Genomic DNA, 20468 nt, shown 5'->3' with positions numbered 1-20468 from the left:
CATGTCCGAGCCAGTCTGGCTCCTGCTGGGGAAGTGGGGGAGACATCCAAGCACGTGATAAGCTCCCAGACGACAGACTAAGCAGCAAAGTGAAGCCCATGGCATCTAAGGGTGAGGAGCATCCAGCATTCGTTCGAAGGCTGGATCAACAGTTTTTTTAAAAAGTGAGTGAAGTTCTTTAATGGGACTCTGAAGGACTCAATACCACGTCGAATACCCATTGCGGAGTATATTAATGTTTGCACCCACGTAAACATTTGATGAGGAAGTTTTCAAATATTCCGGAAATGGGTCTTGTGATTCAAAATAAGGTGGGGGTGGGAACAGTAGAAACGGTGAATAGACTAGTTTGATTGGCAGAAAATGGCAATTTAATTCAATCTCAAGAAATAATATGCAGTACTCGGAGAGATGTACGAGGATGCAGAGCTGGAGAAATTTATTATGAGGTAGTATTAATCAGGCAGGTATCAAAATTTCCCAATTCCCAGATGTGCGTAATGAGAAAGTTCTTTGTAAGATACTCCCAGAGATGCAATATGTCATCCAGATCAGACTGTTGAACATTTCCTCACAGATTATGGATTCAAATTCTACCAGAAATTTAGCAACACTCCCATGTATATTACAGGAATACTGTATATTGTTGAAGGCATTATAGGGAATTAGAACACTACAGTATAGAAACAGGCCATTCAGCCTATCTAGTCCTGTCAACCCGCACCTGCACCGTAGTTCTCCATAACTTTCCTATCCATGTACCTATCCAAACTTCTCATAATTGTTGCAATCAAACCTACATCTACCACCTCCACTGGCAGCTCATTCCATACTCTTCACCGCCCTTTGAGAGAAGTTCCCCCTTAGGTACCCCTTAAATATTTCATCTTTCATCCTGAATCTATCATCCAACCTCTAAGGTATAAAGCTTGCTTGCATTTACTTTATGTATACCCCTCATAATTTTGTGTACCTCCATCAAATCCCCCCTCTCACTCCAAAACCCTAGGGAATAAAGTGCTAACCTATTCAACCTTTCCAGTTAACTTAGGTCCTCGAGTCCCAGCAATATCCTTGTAAATTTTCTCTGTGAACATTCAATCTTATTGAAAAAGTACAGAGAATTTGGTTAAATCTTACTTATATTGTTCCTGTAGATAGTGGACCAGAATTGCACACAATATTCCAAATACAGCCTCATCAAAGTCTTATACAATTACAACATTACATCCCAATTCTTGTACTCTACTTTTTAAAAGCTAATGTGCCAAATGCTCTCTTTATAGCCCTATCTACTTGTGAAGCCACTTCCAAGGAATTGTATATCTGTACTGCCAGATCCATTTTTTCTCTCACACTCCTCAGCACTCTACCATTCATGTGCAAGTCTGCATTAAATTTTTCAACCCATTCTTTCCAGTGAGTCCCAGATTCCACTGCAAGCCTTCCTCACTGTCCATTACTCCCCAATCTTGCTGTCATCTACAGATTTGCTGGTCCAATCTACCACATTACCATTCAAATCTTTAATATGGGAGACAAACAACAATGGACCCAGCATCGATCCCTGTGGCACACCCCAAGTCACAGACCACCACCTCTCTGGCTTCTCCTGCTAAGCCATTGTCGAATCCAATTTATCACTTCATCCTGAATCTCAAGCAACAGAATCTTCTGGACCGGCCTCCCATGTTGGACTTTGTCAAAGGCCTTACTAAAGTCCATGTAGACAGCATCCGCCACTTTTCCTTGATCAACATTCCTGGTAACCCCCTCGAAAAACTCAGTAGGATTGGTTGGACTTTGCATTGACTTTAGATATGATGGCAAAATGAGATCTCAATTTCACTCAGCATATGCTTTATCGATAAAATAGATTTGGCAAGTGATCGTTGGAATCGTGTGGAACTTTAATCATCAATGACTGAAAATTGTTCAATGTCATGTTGTTATTTGTGGGAAGTGGTTGCGTGGAAATTAATGCTTGCTACATTATAGCAGTAATTATCGAAATAAAAAGTACTTGACTGCACAGTGCATTGGAAAAAACTGAAGGAGGAAAGTTGCTTTGTCGTTGTTAAAAGAAACTGAGCAAATGAATGATGATTTGGTGTTGTTCATCTGATGAGAACAAGAAAAATAAACACTATATCCCTGACATTAATCAAGTTGGTGAATTTCCACATTTAAAATTATTGGGAATTTTAAATATATACATTGCAAAATGAATATTTATATTCATTATTATCACCTGGTTTCATGACTTGCATGTAGCTCATCTGTTAAAAAGAATCTTTGAACAAGTTTTAAGAACCATATGTTGGAATTGATACTGGTGAGTGGCCATAATGTTGAAATTAACTGCCAAGGTCATATCTTTAGCTGAGTTTGTTAAACACCTTGACAACATTATAGATAGGCTTTTAGGAGTTTTATTATTTTAAATGTATGCATTTTTGTGAAACAATCTGGGATTCTCATTCTTCGGGCAGAGATAATTACATATATTTGCTTTCTTGCCAGTATCAATCTTTGCGAGTTATTTCAGATACCTCAGTAATGATTACAGATTTCTTTCTAAGCATGTTGAAAGTGGAATAGATTAGCATCAGGTTTAGTATCACTGGCATGTGTTGTGAAATTTGATAACTTAGCAGCAACAGTTCGATGCAATACATAATATAGAAGAAAACAATAATAATCATAAATCAATTACAGTATATGTATACTGAATAGACTAAAAATCGTGCAAAAAAACATCAGAAATAATATATATTAACAAAGTGAGATAGTGTTCACAGGTTCAATGTCCATTTAGGAGTCAGATGGCAGAGGGGAAGAAGCTGTTCCTGACTCACTGAGTGTGTACCTTCAAAATTCTGTATCTCCTACCTGATGGTAACAGTGAGAAAAGGGCATACCCTGGGTGCTGGAGGTCCTTAATAATGAACGCAACACACACAAAATGCAGGTGGAATGCAACAGGCCAGGCAGCATCTATAGGAAGAAGCAATGTCGACGTTTCGGGCCGAGACCCTTCGTCAGGACTAACTGAAATAAAAGATAGTAAGAGATTTGAAAGTAGGAGGGGGAGGGGGAAATCCGAAATGATAGGAGAAGACCAGAGGGGGTGGGGCGAAGCCAAGAGCTGGAAAGGTGATTGGCAAAAGGGATACAGAGCTGGAGAAGGGAAAGGATCATGGGACGGGAGGCCTGGGGAGAAAGAAAGGGGGAGGGGAGCACCAGAGGGAGATGGAGAACAGGCAAAGAGTGATGGGCAGAGAGAGAGGAAAAAAAAGGGGGAATAAATAAATCAGGGATGGAGTAAGAAGGGGAGGAGGGGCATTAATGGATGTTAGAGAAGTCAATGTTCATGCCATCAGGTTGAAGGCTACCCAAGCGGTATATAAGGTGTTGTGCTTAATAATGAACGCTGCCTTTCTGAGACACTGCTCCTTGAAGATGTCCTGGGTACTGTGTAGGCTAGTACCTAAGATGGAGCTGACTAAATTTACAACATTCTGCAGCTTCTTTTTGTCCTGTGCAGTAGCAGTCCCCACTTCCCCCATACCACACAGGGATGTAGCCTGTCAGAATGCTCTCCACGGTACATCTATTGAGATTTTTGAGTGTACTTGTTGACATACAAAATCTCTTCAAACTCCTAATGAAGTATAGTTGCTGTCTTGTAACAGCAGCATGTTAATGTTACTAGTGTCCAGTGTCACCATGGTAGTAATGATAGAAATATCATTCATTACCTCTCACCTTTGATAATACTAGACTCAATAAAATGGACCTTACCCAAATACCCTTCTCAACCTGTCTAGGTAAATTAACAGAAGGCAAAAATTTTATGTTATAGAACATAGAATAGTACAGCACATTTATCAACTGAAACGAAGTCAGGTTTTTATAACCACATATTATTGCGGTTCTAAATAATTTTACAAAATCCAGACAGACCTTTATTTTATGAAATTTTAATTATCTTATTCATCTAAAGCAGTGCGAGTTTATCAAGCAGTAAAAATGATTTTTTTAAGTACACAATTTCAGGACTAGCAAGTTTATGTCCAGTTTAAGTAAGCAACAATAAAATTGTAGGTTTACAATTTAATGTTAATTTTTTAAAAATTATTTTATCCAATGAAATTTATTCCTTTTAAATTTTTAAACAAACACATTACGAATGACATCTCACACTGGTCTCATGTTTTTGCAAAATAATGTTGCTACCACTAATAGATTTTGTTTCCATAACAACAGCACTCCAAGGTTAATAATTTATTGTTTCTGAAGTACTTTGAAATATTTCCTAGAAGTAACTCAGTATGAAACATATTATTAATTTAACTTCAGTTGCAGAACACAGTAAGCATTGGTTGCATATTTGGCAAAAGCCTAGAGAAACCAAATTAATAATTCTCTGACAGTAGGATTCTCTGGAGAAAAGATTTCAGTTATGCTTTTAAATAGAATGTGGGGTAGATTTTGTTATTTTTGTAGAGTTTTTTTCTAACAAGGATATGTATCTGGAATTCAGGCACTGATGTCATCAAGCCTAATTCATGGTTCACATGATTTGCCAGTTATTAGTTTTAATGGATGAAAACTGTGCATAAAATCACACAACCCTATAAAGTTAGAGCACAGAAGGAAACCATTACGTTCTTCAACTCTGTGCTGTACAGAAAAAGTAATTATGATAATCTGGCTTTAAAACTTCTATTATTTGTAAGTAACAACAGACCAAATATTCACCAAGGTGCTTGATAAACTCACTGAGGATTTCTGCCTCTATCATCCCTCATGTCCTTCTATCAATTACTTTAAATGTTTCCTTTTGAAATGGTGTGGCTGATGAAGTCCTTTTTGTTCACTGTGCATAAGTCTCCCTTCATTTTTGTGCCTCACAATTAAATCTCCATTTGTGCAAAGAAGCACCAAAGTAAACATCTCATGCTCGGTCAATCTTTTCTTAGAACTAAACTTCAGCATTTGGTATCACACCCTACCGGTAATGAGTTGACAAGGAAGGCATGCCCTACTGCAGTTATGGTCAAAATCTCTCCTGTGGTATCACACCCTACCAGTAACGAGTTGTCAAGTAAGGCATGCTTTACTCCAGATGTGGCCAAACTGATGTGTACGGATCAGCCACAACCTTCCTAGCTGTATATTATGTGTCTCACCTAAAAAAATAAAAGTATCCTGGATGATTTTTTTTTAAATCATCCACCTAAAAAGACCAAGGTAACATGTCTGAATGACTGGCATCCTGTCGCACTCGCCTCAATAACAAGCAAGTGCTTTGAGAGGCTGGTCAAGGACTACATCTGCAGCATGCTACCACCCACACTGGATCCCTACAATTCGCCTACCGACACAACTGATCGACAGGTGACGCAATAGCCATTATCTTTACACACCTGGAGAAGAAGGATGCTTATGTGAGAATGCTGTTCTTGGATTACAGTTTAGCATTCAACAGCATAATTTCCTCCAGGCTTGACAAGAAGCTCAAAGACCTTGGCCTTCACCCTGCTTTGTGTAGCAGGATCCTGGACTTCCTGTCAGATCGCTGCCAGGTGGTTAAGAGTGGACTCCCTCACCTCTGACCCTCAACACAGGTGCCCCTTGGGTATGTGTACTAAGCCCCCTCCTTTACTCTCTGTATACCCATGACTGTGTCGCCACCCACAGCTCCAATCTGTGAATTCAATTTGCTGATGACACTACACTGGTTAGCTTAATCTCAAATATTAATGAGGCAGCCTACAGAGAAATCATCACCCTGACGCAGTGGTGTCAAGAAAACAACCTCTCCCTCAATGTTGCTAAAACAAAGGAGCTGGTTGTGGACTACAGGAGGAATGGAGACTGGCTAACCCCTATTGACATCAATGGATCTGGAGTTGAGAGGGTGAACAGCTTTAAGTTCCTCAGCATAAACATCACCGAGGATCTGACGTGATCTGTACATACAAGCTGTGCGGTGAAAATGGTTCAGCAGCATCTCTTGCACTTCCAGGAGGTTGAAGAATTTTGGTATAGGCCCCCAAATCCTAAGAACTTTCTATAGGGGCACAATTGAGAGCATCCTGACTGGCTGCATCACTGCCTGGTATGGGAACTGTACTTCCCTCAATCACAGATCTCTGCAGAAAGTGGTGTGGACAGCCCAACACATCTGTAGATGTGAACTTCCCACTATTCAGGACAGGTGTGTAAAAAGGACCCCAATCACCCCAACCACAAACTGTTCCAGCTGCTACCATCCGGGAAACAGTACACAGCATAAAAGTCAGGACCAACAGGCTCCAGGACAGCTTCTTCACCAGGCCATCAGACCAATTAATTCACGCTGATACAGTTGTATTTCTGTGTTATATTGACTGTCATTACAAATTACTATAAATTGCACATTGCACATTTAGACAGAGACATAATGTAAAGGTTTTTACTCCTCATGTATATGAAGGATGTAAGTAATAAAGATAATTCAATTCAATTCAAATTCAACATCACAGAGAGCAACGAATCTGTTGGCCAAAATTACATGTGGCAGCAGAAGCAGGATTGGCTGGTGTTACTGTAATCAGGGAGGTTGGTGAGGTCATGGACCAGTGCGGGAATAGGAAGGAGTAACCCGATAAGAGAGTGAACATAGGGAAGGGCGGTAGCAAATACTAAAGGTTTTTTTTGCTATTAAAGCACTCACCAGAGAGGGACGAGGGATTGCAGAAAATGTTGAACAACTATGTGCCCTGGAATGAGGGGCTGTTAGTGTGTTTCATACTCTTTGCTCATTTCTAAATCTGGAAAGCCACATACAATTGGAGAAGAACTGATTCAGCCAGCAGTAAGAGGCTATGAGTGCAGTTTTGCATAAGTCACCAGAACAAATAATTAAAATGATTCTGCTCAGCATCAGCTCGGTTCAAAGGCAAATAAATGAAATGTCTGAGACTGTGGAAGACACATTGTGCAACATAGTTAGGACAACAAAATTTGATCTGCAGTTGATTGAGTCAGCTTTGCCAGATAACAAATCTTTCCATCTTGGTTATGTTTGCTTCATAAACGATGGAAGTATGGTTCAAGAGTTGTTATTTGCAAGGGGACTAGAAACAGATACAGAAGGGGTGTTAATATTCTGGGTTGGTAAGCAATTTTTCAAAGAGAAGGTTATTCTGTTCATGAACAGGCGTGCTTGTGTAACAGATGGGGCACCATCAATGACAGGATGCCACTGTGGGGTTATTAATTCCTTGAAAAAAGCTGTACCAAACATATTTACCATTCATTGTGTAATTCACAGACAACATATTGTTTTAGAAAACCAAGTGACTGGCTGTGGAAATCATTAAATACTGTTATCACAGCAGTTAATAAAATCGTCCAGTGCTCTTAATTGCCAACTATTTTGGGAGCTTTGTAACTGAGAATGGTGAACAGTTTGAATGCTTATGTGTTTTTTGAAACTGTGATGAAATTCTTTGCTTCATTCAGTGATCAACTCCAGAATATTAGGCATAATATAGCTAATCTGACAGAATTATTCGCAAAGGTTAATGAAATCAGTCTTCAAATGCAAAGAAATTATGTGAATCTTATCAAAATCAAATCATTCATCTCCACATTTCTGTCCAAGTTAACCGTATTTAAGTGCAACATTGGCCATTGCGACCTTTTCCAATTTCCGGACCTCTCTGAGTTGAAAGAATACTAGATGATGATCTTAAAAGTAAAATTTGCCCAACTGGGTGAGCTGCATAAAGACATTAGAGAGATTTCAGGATCTTCTCAAGATCCAAATTCCAGATTGGGTATTAAATCCATTTCTGAACACTTGGAATGAGGAATTAACAGGAAGAATTGAGGAAGAACGGATTGAGCTACAAAATGACTTTGAGCTGAAGCTGAAGTTCAAAGAATTATATCAAGACTTTTGGTTACAGAAAGAAATCTCTGAATGCTATCCTGCACTGTGGAAAAAGGACAAGGTATTCTTTATTGTCTTTCCAATATCATATTTAGTGGAGCACAGTTTCATTGCAGTCACCCAACTTCTTTCAAAGCAATGAGCAGACTGTAAATTACTGATCTGAGGCTCCCTCTGAGTGAGATACAGCCTGATGTTGAGAAGCGGATATCACTGCACCAAGCCCATCCATCTCACTGAAAGGTGAGAAAAGCAATGAAGTTGTGACTAATTGAACTTCTAATGTACACCCTAAACTTGTTGAAGAAAATTGTTTTTACTTTAATTAAAGAAATAATTGTATTTGTAGCTTTAAATAGATTTGAATAATTTTTGCAATTACTTGTCATTGTAACTTGTAATTCCTATTTTCTTTCACTATGCAATGTAAATCAAGGGATGTAGTCTGGGAGCCAAAGGGATATTAACCCAAAAAAGTTTGGGAACTACTGCACCAATCAATTTCATTTTTGCTAATTTTAATATCACTTAAAAGAAACGGATAGGAGATGGAAGGTGCTGAACAGAGCATTGTTAAAAGCACATTGAATACATACTGTCAGATATTAATGAAAGTTGTAGTGGCAGATACTGCAATGTACTCTGAAAATTCTGGAGTTTTAAATCAACATTTAACCCTCTCCATTGACCATCTCCAGGTAGGAAGGTCTGCTTTAAAGACTGTCTTTCAATAATTCTCCATTGGCTGTTCCTCTTCTTGGACAAGATTGCACAGGATATGAGCCACTAAAAGAAAATATTGCAGTGCTTATTAGACAGAGCTGCAGCATTCCCTTTGTTCAGACTAAGCACTTAAATTCTTGTTTTAACATGTTAATTTGTGCTTGATTAAGACTGTGCCATAAATGCTACATTCTGTTTCAACATCTCAGACTTTGTGTTGCCAAACAAGGCTATGTTGTCGACTCGAAGGCACAGGGGACTGCAGATGCTGGGAATCTGGAGCAACAAGCAATCTGCTGGAGGAACACAGCAAAAGGAGCCTCATAAAAAGGAGAAGGGAAATGGTGAGACCACTTCCCCCTTCCTCTTTATACTCACCTCTCCACACTCAGTGCTGATGAGGGGTTTCAACCCAAAACATCAACAATTTCTTTCTTCCCACAGATACCATTTGACCTACTGAGCTCCTCCAGCAGATCGTTTGTTGTGTTATTTAATTGGTGCATTCCTATGTTCAAAGGACAAGGTCTCTATCCACAGGTTGATGGCCTCATTTTCTTGATTAGGGTAAGATTACCAGACTTGATTACTAAATAGATTGAGTTAAAGCTGAGGTTCTTACAAATGTTTTGTGCAGTCTAATTCCTGATACTTTGTGCTTTCCAAAGATATAGTGGGGAATCCACTAACTTTAAAAGAATTCTTGTGAGTAACTCACTACTATGCACTGAAGCTTCCTTGGTTATTTGGGAGAAAAAAATACCTACCCAATTAAACAGAAACACAAGATATTCTGCCGATGCTGTAAGTCTAGAGTAACACATACAAAATGCAGGAGGAACTTATTTGGCCAGAAAGTTCAATTCTTTATTCCTTTCCATAGATAATTTGGAGATTCAAACTAGAGGACATGATTTGAGAGTTAGGGGGCAGAAGTTTAAGGGAAACATGAGGGGGTATTTCTTTACTCAGAGAGTGATAGCTGTGTGGAATGAGCTTCCTGTAGAAGTAGTAGAGGCCAGTTCAGTTGTGTCATTTAAGGTAAAATTGGATAGGTATATGGACAGGAAAGGAGTGGAGGGTTATGGGCTGAGTGCGGGTAGGTGGGACTAGGTGAGATTAAGGGTTCAGCACGGACTAGGAGTGCCAAGACGGCCTGTTTCCGTGCTGTGATTGTTATATGGTTATATAATGAGCTCTGACAGTTCTTTTGGTTTGATTTTTGGAAAAAGTGAGGCGGCATGCAAAGCCTTAGCATATAGTTAGACTGATAGCTAGTATTTAATTATTTGGTGTAGTGGCTGGGCATGTTTGGAAATAATAATCCTCATCAATACATCAAGTATCTTCAGATTTGGCCAGTAATGTTCTTTAATCAGTGCTTCATTTGCATTACCTGGACATCCTTTCATTTGCATAAAATAGAGATCCGGATGAGTCTAGTATAACTGGAATGTTATGAGGGTACAAAGATCATCTATATTCTAAATAGGATAATTCTTAAATTTGATTTCTAACCTTAAGCAATACCAAAGCATCTTTGATTTTTAGCGCTATGAATGCCAATAAGGAATATCAGTAATAATTGTGCATGCCCACGAAGACAAAGATAATCCATTTCTCCTTGTTCTTCGTGACACTTGTGCAGACATTGATAGGGTTGATGTCCTCTTTCAACATTCCATCGGGATGGGATTGAACTAGCCTAGTTCTACACTTAATCTTCCAGTCACAGTTGCAGAACTATATAAGGGTTTCTCTTCTCACACCACACCACGATCTCTGTCATTCCCCCAAGAACCTAAACTTAGTCCCTATCTATTCTTGCATGTCAACAGAAAAATGTGAGAATGGTGATCTTCTACCTTAATATTACGTCCCTTTCCTCACCTCTTGATATATTTTATGTCTAGAAAATTGATTTCCTTTTTAAATATATTCAGCAACATAACCTCTACAGCTTTCTGAGGTACAAAATTTTATTTTTACCACTTTTTGAATGAAGAAATTACTCCTCATCTCAGTCCTTAATACTTTACCCTATATTCTGAGACTGTCAACCTTGTTTTAGAGCATTGACCAAAGGACACTTCCTCCCTGTGTCCTGCGTGTCAGATCTTTATGTTTCCATGAGATGTTTATAAGTTTCCATCTGTCTACTTTGACTATTTCCTCATTACCTTCTTTCTTGACCAAGTCTTTGGTCATTTACTCTAATAACTTTTTTTTGTTAAGGTCGTTTAGGACATTTCACTAACTTAAATCATGATTAACGACTCTCTTATGGGTTTTTTGAAGAAGTAATCAAGGGGATAGGTGGTGATGATAGACTAGTGGATATTGTTAATAAGGACTTTAACAAGGCCATTAATAAGGTCTCAGGTGGCAGGCTGGCCTGGAAGATTAGATTGTGTAGCATCCAGAGAGAAATACCTAATTGGATTCATAACTGGAATAATAGTAGGAAGCAGAGAGAGATTGTCGAAGGTTGTTTCTCAGAGTGGAGGCCCGTGATTAACAGTGTGCCACAGGGTTGGTGCTGGGATTTTGATGTTATTTATTTATACCTATAAACAATTAGGATGTAAATATACAAAACATGGTTATTAATTTTCTAGCTAGCACTAAAATAGGCTTCATAAAGGTTCTCAAAAGTTATAGGGGTGTCTTGATAAGCTAGGTAAGTGGGCTGAAGATTCAAGATTTAAAGCACATTTATTATCGAAGAGTGCATAAATTATACAATCTTGAGATTTGTCTGCTTACAGGCAGCCACAAAGCAAGTAACCTGAAAGAGCCCAATTATAAAAAAATTAAAGACCAACACCCAAAGCGCAGAGAAAGGGGGAAGAACACAAATTGTGCGAACAATAGAAGTGAACAACCACATTTCAGACCAAAATGAGTCCTTAGATCCAAACCCCGGAGCAGGCCCAAGCCTGAGTTTCAGACCATCATATTAGTGGGTATGGAGCACAGCAGCCGGGGCAGTCTTTATAGCCTCAGTGCCATTGAGAGAGAGATGGAGTGAACATTGTGGGAGAGCAAACAAAATCAGCTCTCGTCTCTGATCTTGATGCCATGTCTTTCCCGTATATCGTTTTAAATTATCCAAACAGTGTATGGTACCTCACACTAGGACCTGGGCACCTCTGCAGCGAAAGGCTCCGGGCCTAGAACATGCCACCCAGTGACTTGCTCAGATTTTCGCGCTCAGCCTGAAGCCACTCTTGATTTCTCCATATTGGCTTGGTGCCCAGAGTGATCCAACCTTACACCAGGCCAGTTGTACAGGCCTCAAAACTCCTGTGCCTCAACATTTCCTGTCCAAATGGCTCACTGCATCTGTATCGATTCTGCATCATACCAACATGGTTCATCCCTCAATTTCGCTTTGCCTGCCTCTTCATTGTTTGCGGTGATAAATTACTACTTTACTTCAGAAAAGGTGTTTTAGTTATATTTTTAGTCAAATTCTCTGCCTTTTGAACTGCTAGTGAGCTGTCACATGCATTCGGTGGCGCCATCTTTGATTGGTAGATAGCTTTCAAATTGGATCAGTACAGTGCTGCATTTTGTGAACTCAGACCAAGGTAGGAGTTATATAGGTAATGTTGTTGAACAGAGGTGCTGAGGAGTACGAGTACATAGAGTAGTTGCTGGAAGCAGCATCACAGGTAAACAGGATGGTGAAGAAGTTGTTTGGTACACCAGCCTTCATCAAGTAGAGCATTGTGCGTAGGAATTAGAATATTATATTGCAGATGCAAAAGACATTGGTGAGACCACACTTGAAATACACAATTTTGAATGTACAGTTTTGGTTGGCCTGTTATAGGAAAAACATGATTAAACTGGAAGAAGTGCAGAGAAGATTTAAAAGGATAATGCCACACATCAAGGATTGACTTATAGGGAACAGTTGGCAGGCTAGGATTTTATTCCTCTTTATTCCTTGGAATATAGCAGATTGAGGGGTGACCTTACAGAGGTGTAAAACCTAGTGAGCAGCACAGATAGTGTGAACACACATAGTCTATTCCCAGTGAAGAGAGCTAAAAACCAGAGGGCACAGGTTTAAGGTGAGAGGGGAAAGATTTATAAGGAATCTGAGGGGCAACATCCTCATGCAGAAGTTGGTGCATATGTGGAAGGAGCTGTCAGATAAAGTGATTAAGACGAGTACAATAATAGCCTTCAAAAGACATTTTGATAAGTACAGCATATGGATAGAAGGACTTTAGAGAGATATGGGGCAAACATGAGCAAATAGGGCAAGCTTAGTCGGCATCATGCTAACATGGACAGTTGTCCAAAGAGCATGTGCCTATGCTGTACTCTATGGCTAATATTGATGTTTGAAAAGGAAATGCTCAAAATGTTAGCAGATGGTTTATAGAATGTTATGTGCTGAAAGGACTACATGGTTTGTTTACTGAGTGAGAATAATATTGGATTAAGGTATGATGCAATGTACAATTTTATTGCCCTGTCAACATTCACTGTGTAGGCTCGCATGTGGAAAATAATCTTCAGTGGTATTTCCCAATCCTGTTGATGCCAGGAACTGGCTGGCTATGTTCCTAAGCTGATATGGGGCTCTCTTAATATCCCAGCCACTTTTGCCCATATGTTGAAGTTAAATGAAATACATTCACTGGGGTGAATTTACATTGAGTAATCTGAAATTCAATCTATTTATTAGACGTAACAATTTTTCATTTTGAAATTTAACATTTTGGAGTGAACATGCTCATGCGTTTTTAAAATTTAAGTCTTATCACTGCAGTTGAATTGGGGAGTGCACTTTAATTTTGGCACACATTCCATTCGGAAAGTAAACTTTAGATGTGAGTAGTGTATATCATTTTCATAAAACATGACTAAAGATCAACTTCTCTCCAAATTTCTCAATATTTCCACATTACAAATAGCCTAGTTTAAAAAATGATTCAGTCACCATTCCCTATTGAAATTTCAGAGCTTGGTATGTGATACTAGCTTTTCAATCTGGATATAGGAACGTTAAGAGTGCAATACTCAAAGAATCTTTTCAGTGTTTCATCTTCCAGTAGTTTTAGTTGTATTCATTGGTGAAAATCTGGAGAAGTAGATTAGAATGATAATTTTTGACTGCAAATGCATTAACTTTTAAATATATTTGTCTTTAATCCAGAAAACAAGAAGTCAGGTTTTGAAATTGTGACATCAGGATCTTATCACTTGACTTGGTTCCAGGATCTACCAGTTAAGAATAGGACATGAATCCAATGCTTTTTATTCCATGGATTAGAAAGAGGCAAGAAATACTTGGAACTTTTGAAGAGTTAATTTCAAATAAAATGATGTCATTTTTCCTTTAGACTAGAGTGAGATTGATGACTTTGTTGTTATTAATAGCCATCTATTCAAAAGATGGGAACAAGTCTAGACAATCTTTATTTCTTGGAATTCTTTCTTTCTAGACGAAGCATTTTGTTAAATGCTGTGATTTTTGTTTGCCAGTTCAAATATGCTGATTATACATCACTGGAAGACATACTTAGTAGAATGAAGAGATCAAATATATCTGTCTGATATGCAAACTTGACCAGCCATTGTGAATCCTGAAAATATTCTATCAAAGGAGATTTGCTTAAAGTTTGCATTGCAGTCCATATACTATGTTTATTTACACAGTACCACCAGTACACTTAAGTATACAAAAGGAGATCATGGTGGACTGCCCCCATTTCTTCACACAGTGATAAAGATGTGAGAGTTGCAGGCATTTAACTTTAGAAAATTTACTATTTTAGTTATTAATAATGAGGACATTGTTAAGCTCTGTTAACAATTTCCTGGCTGCCAACACCAATGGATCAAACGACGTGTTAACTTGAGTATTTGCTGCAACTTCTATCACGCTTATTTTGCTACACCTAAGTGGCTGCCTATTTAGGCAGTGAAAGTATCAATGTTATGCCCTATCATGTATTTGCACAGATCTAATCTGCACCGGTTATATTTTGTGGCAATTCTTAAAAGTCAAGTAAATCTTTATGGAAGGCTCCTTAGCTTGGTACATGTAAACAATAAGAACCTAAGTATTAAAGATGTCACCCAAATCATCCAACTGTATCACAAACCAGGTTGAGATTTTCCTCTCAACCAGGTGAGATTCAATGTCTTCTGCAATGTCAGTAATTCCACATGAGACTTTATCATTTCATAAAGGAATGCTACTAATTTTCTTGTCATCTGGATTAATCAAAAGTGAATGACAATGGAAGTCCTCACAAAATGGTGATTTGCATTTGGTATGCAGTGAACCAGGAAATAAAATACTTTTGACATTGTAGAATATAGTACGTTTTGTTTTATCCCCCTTCTAGTGGAAAGCATTCACTGAATTATTTTAAGCTCAGGTATGTAGTCTGAAGATGATGAATCAGGATCTAGTGCTTTCCCGACCTATAAACTCTTCTTGGGCTTCCTGTACCTGGCTAGAAGCCAGAGGAAAGTTTATTCATGATGAATCATTTTGGAAATTTTCACAACTGTTACTGAGGATCACACTGTACATAATATATTCAGGTTTAGGGGAATTCTTCCTCTCCGCTTGGAATAAATTCATACTTTATGATTGTTACTTCATATTTTTGTTGAAAGCCAAACCCTTTCTTGACTTTTCCAGCTTCTCTTTATTGCATTGTTCATCACACACCTGTTAGATTTCTCCAAACCTTTACTTGTTCCAAAAATGTAACCTAACAATGCCTGCTTTGAAGTATTGCAGGAGAAAATGCAAATCCTTGTTTAACTCGCTGATACTCCCTGTTCACAGTTGTTGGAAGTTGTCTCTGCATACGAGGGGTGACTGATAAGTTTGTGGCCTAAGGTAGAAATTGAATTATTAACTTCAAACTTCTCTGCATAATCACTTAAAGAGTTGACCTGCATGTGCATGTAACGAGAGCTGTATAACTCATCTCCTTCTACCTTAGGCCACAAACTTATCGATCACCCATCGCTGGACACTTTCTGGAGGTCCAAGATCCATATGCTCTACAACCATTGGACTGTGTGTGTAAACGTAGGAGGGGACTATGTTGAAAAATAAATGTGCTAGGTTTTCTAATATTGACTCCTTCTACTCTTAGGCCATGAACATATCAATCACCCCTCATAGTTCATTTTGACATTAGGTACTGCATGCACCTTGATTCAGTGGCAAGGAGGGTGAAAAATCACTGGAGACAAAGTTCTGCTTCATGCATGCAGGTACTCTTTCACACACGATTCAGACTCTACACAGGAGCCCTTGCTTGTTCCCTTCTTGTTTCTTATCCCACTCACTCACCCTCTCAACTATCCTTTGGTCTCCAGCTACTGACCCTGGGCTTAAAACTGTCCCACAATACTATACTGACTGTAACTCCAGCCACATAGCAGGTCCAGTTCCCAACTCCCGACTCTAGCCTCACTCTTTATGACCCCTGGCTCCAGCCCCACTCCTGGTGCACGTTCGCACCTTGGTGTTTCTGTCCAATTATTCATGGAAGACCTGAAGCCACAAAGCACCGGATTGCAGACTTGGAATGAGAAGTTGAGGATACTGGAAATTTTAGCTCCATTCAAAAATCTACAAACACCACTTCCAGAAAAGTTGGGATATTTTCCAAAATGCAATAAAAACAAAAATCTATGATATGCTAATTCACGTGAACCTTTATTTAACTGACAAAAGTACAAAGAAAAGATTTTCAATAGTTTTACTGACTATCTTAATTGTATTTTGTAAATACACACAAATTTAGAATTTGATGGCTGCAACACACTCAACAAAAGTTGGGACAGAGTTAAAATAAGATTGAAAAGTGCATAGAATATTCAAGTAACACTGGTTTGGAAGACTCCACATTAAGCAGGCTAATTGGTAGCAGGTGAGGTATCATGACTGGGTATAAAAGTAGCGTCCATCAAAGGCTCAGTCCTTGCAAGCAAGGATGGATCGTGGCTCACCCCTTTGTGCCAAAATTTGTGAGAATTGTTAGTCAGTTCAAAAGGAACATTTCCCAATGCAAGATTGCAGCGAATTTAGGTCTTTCAACATCTACAGTACATAATATTGTGAAAAGATTCAGAGGATTCAGAGACATCTCAGTGCGTAAAGGGCAAGGTCAGAAACCATTGTTGAACGCGCGTGATCTTCGAGCCCTCAAGCGGCACTTCCTAACAAACCGTCATGCTACTGTGACAATTATAGCCACCTGGGCTCGGGAGTACTTTGGAAAACCATTGTCACTTAACACAGTCCGTCATTGCATCCAGAAATGCAACTTAAAACTGTATTACGCAAGGAGGAAGCCATACATCAACTCTATGCAGAAACGCCGGCGAGTTCTCTGGGCCTGAGCTCATTTCAGATGGACCAAAAGACTGTGGAACCGTGTGCTGTGGTCAGATGAGTCCACATTTCAGCTAGTTTTCGGAAAAGACGGGCATCGAGTTCTCCGTGCCAAAGATGAAAACGACCATCCTGATTGTTATCAGCGAAAGGTGCAAAAGCCAGCATCTGTGATGGTTTGGGGGTGCATCAGTGCCCACGGCATGGGTGAGACGCATGTATGGAAGGTACCATTGACTTTGAGGCGTATATTAGGATTTTAGAGAGACATATGTTGCCATCAAGGCGACGTCTTCTTATTTCAGCAGGACAATGCCAGACCATATTCTGCACGGACTACAACAGCGTGACTTTGTAGACACAGAGTGCGTGTGCTTGACTGGCCTGCTGCCAGTCCAGATCTACCTCCTATTGAAAATGTATGGCGCATCATGAAGTGGAGAATCAGACAACGGAGACCACGGACTGTTGAGTAGCTGAAGTCTTATATCAAGCAAGAATGGACAAAATTTTCAATTGCAAATCTACTACAATTAGTATCCTCAGTTCCAAAATGATTAAAAAGAGTTGTTAAAAGGAAAGGTGATGTAACACAATGGTAAACATACCTCTGTCCCAACTTTTGTTGAGTGTGTTGCAGCCATCAAATTCTAAATTTGTGTATATTTACAAAATACAATTAAGTTGGTCAGTAAAACTATTGAAAATCTTTTCTTTGGACTTTTGTCAGTTAAATAAAGGTTCACGTGAATTAACATATCACAGATTTTTATTTTTATTACATTTTGGAAAATATCCCAACTTTTCTGGAAATGGGATTTTTAAGTAGCTAATCATTTTCTTGGAAAAAGTATACATTTTTTATCTAAACTAGGTGCTGTTGCATGCCAGTATGAGTCCACCAGGTTGTTGAGAAACACTGACCTAGAGACTTATATTCTGTGTCGCTTCCCCCACCCCCAACATGAATAGTCAGACTTCAGAGCAAGTGTGAGAAAGATGGTATGACAAAAAGAAAACAGTATTCAAAGAATTCAAGTCTTTGGGATATAGTTTTGCATGCAAGTACTTTTCACATGTCAAAACAAATGTATGCTTTTATTTCTTTATAATAATTAAGAAATTTTATACTCAACAAGAAAAGAATTGCAGAATTCCAGTGAACTGGTAAAGTAATTCAAAAGTCCATATCCAGAAACACACTGCTGTATGAATAAATAATGAAATAATAACCAGGGAACATACAACTGAGATGTAAGGCATCAGGCATTTTGAGCTGTGTTTGGAATGATCAATTACTCTTATAAACTGGCTGTGTCACTTATGTTATTCTTACATAACAAATATAACTAGATTTCAAGAGTACTTAGCACTTTGGTACATTCTTGAATTGTGGCGAGAATTGTAGAAGTGCAGGTCTTTATAGGAGTTGAGTTCCACTGGGTAATATTTATACAGTAGTTGGACTTTGCGATGGTAGGCACATCACACATGCAGTTCAATCTTTTCTTTCTAAGACCAGATCAAGCCTGCATGAAATAAGGCTTCAATTTTATTCCAGAAAAGTATGAACGCCTGGTTGAAATAGTTGTGATCAGATTCAATTAGCTCAATTCCTACACAATAAAATGAAAATAAAGCTTTTGATAATCTGTTCTGTATAAGTGGGTCAACTTGCTTGATTTAATCAAATTAACTCCTCCACATCCTGTTCACCAGCCTAAGGCAGATTGTTGCAATTCTTTAAATCCCCTTCTTTTACTGTCAAGGTCTCTGTATAGCATTCCCTTTCTAAAGGAAAGCTTACTGTTTGTGGCATTCAGCATTCTTTATTTAATGCCAATTCACTGTAAAAAAAACTCCAAACAATTGATGTAGAAACAAACTATATATTTTCTGAATTTAATTTCAACCTACTATCTTAGACCTCTTTTCTGTTGAATACAATAATATTTTATTTCTAAAATGCAAAATTTAGTATTTATTTCAAATCATTTCTTTCAAAAGCACTTAGAAATCATAAAACATGGCAAAGGGTGAGTGCTTTGGAATAACTTGAGAGAGAACCAACCAAGAATGAATCTCTCAGTAATGACAACATTAAGAAGAATATATATATCTTTCTATTTTTTTGCATTTCTCCACATAGTGTAACAAAGTATTTTAATTGTATTTTAATGAAGTTATTGTTTTATTTGTAGGCAATTTCAGTGAACAATTTTTATACGGTTGAAGCCATGAATAGTACCAAGATTAAAAAACAAGTTGCTATGTTTTGTAACTTCAAAACATTAAATTAATTCAAGGAAGACACAAGAGTCCGGGAGGATGAGTCTGGCTTCATCTTACCTTTCAGCAAGGTGCACATGTATGGTATGTGCAATTAACATATTTTTAAATATAACCCAAAATGAATTATTAAAACAAACAAAAATGCTTTATCAAGCAATACATATACAAGATTACTGAAATATTAAATACACAACACAGGTAATTTCTCTTGTTGTTTGATGGATGAACTTCAGTATGTCAGGAAAATTCCCCCAATCTTCAAAAAAAAGCATTTTTATTTCTACTGAACATGTCTTTCAGGTGTATTATTAAACAAAGACAACATATTTGACAAAGCTGCATTTAGTATGGATTAATGTGGATTAAATGTTGAGGTTCTGGAACAGGATAAAAGAATATAGTGAAACTTTAGCCCTAATGTAAGATAAACAAAGAGAAACAGGTTATCATCAAAAATTGATTTAAGATGGATGTTAACAAGTTATTAACAAAAGTGTGATTAATACCTGGGATATTCTTAATTGAAAATGGCAATTGAAATTTAAGATTCTTTGAAGAGGGAGCTGGATAATGTAGTAATAAAGGGGCCCAATGATTTCCCTTTTTTGAACGTATCTGTGGCAATAGTACCCATTTAAAAACTAAAATTCATCAATATTATATGTTTACTCTTTATACTGCTATGCTAATAGTGAGCAAAGGAGGGCACTAACAAGACAGGAACTCAGTCTTCCACCAACATCTCTTGAATGGACCAGTTCTTCCAATATGTAAACAGGGAGTCGCTGCAATAATTGTCTGTTCAGCAGTTATAATGAGGGCAGATCAGTGCAGCACTTCAGTGATCTTTCCCTCACCATGCTGCTTATTTATGTGAATTCATTGTTTTACTATGAATAGAAGTATAACAGACATTAAAATACATGAAGCGTTTTAGAAAACCTGCTCAAAATTATTAATATTAATCTTTTAAAAAGAAAATCTAGAAATGACATTTCTAATAACATGTCATTTATACAGTAGACTTAAATCAACTCGCATGCAATTTGTGTAACAAATTAAACACAATGACATTCGTGCAAGTTGAGAGAAAAATAAACATATAGTTGAGATAGT

General features: G+C 38.1%; 1 protein-coding gene across 4 annotated transcripts in view; it reads left to right on the top strand.

Annotated features, from left to right (window-relative positions):
* The first annotated feature begins 27 nt into the window (after positions 1–27).
* gpt2 (glutamic pyruvate transaminase (alanine aminotransferase) 2) overlaps positions 28–20468 on the top strand; it is an 85859-nt gene continuing 65418 nt past the window's right edge. Inside the window, exons 1-3 of one of the 4 annotated variants that reach the window (XM_059992932.1) lie at positions 29–164; positions 8881–9015; positions 9116–9238. In XM_059992932.1, coding sequence (XP_059848915.1) covers positions 9013–9015; positions 9116–9238 — 126 coding nt within the window. In that variant the 5' untranslated portion in view covers positions 29–164; positions 8881–9012. Of the gene's footprint in view, positions 165–7657; positions 8192–8880; positions 9016–9115; positions 9239–19284; positions 19434–20468 lie in introns of those variants that run through there. The other 3 variants (XM_059992933.1, XM_059992935.1, XM_059992934.1) reach the window with 3 other exon arrangements.

This window comes from Hypanus sabinus, chromosome 17 (genome assembly GCF_030144855.1).
Source record: "Hypanus sabinus isolate sHypSab1 chromosome 17, sHypSab1.hap1, whole genome shotgun sequence".
Lineage (NCBI taxonomy): Eukaryota > Metazoa > Chordata > Chondrichthyes > Myliobatiformes > Dasyatidae > Hypanus > Hypanus sabinus.
The sequence above is the reverse complement of the archived record's forward strand: the minus strand, read 5'-3'. Positions and strand labels throughout refer to the sequence as shown.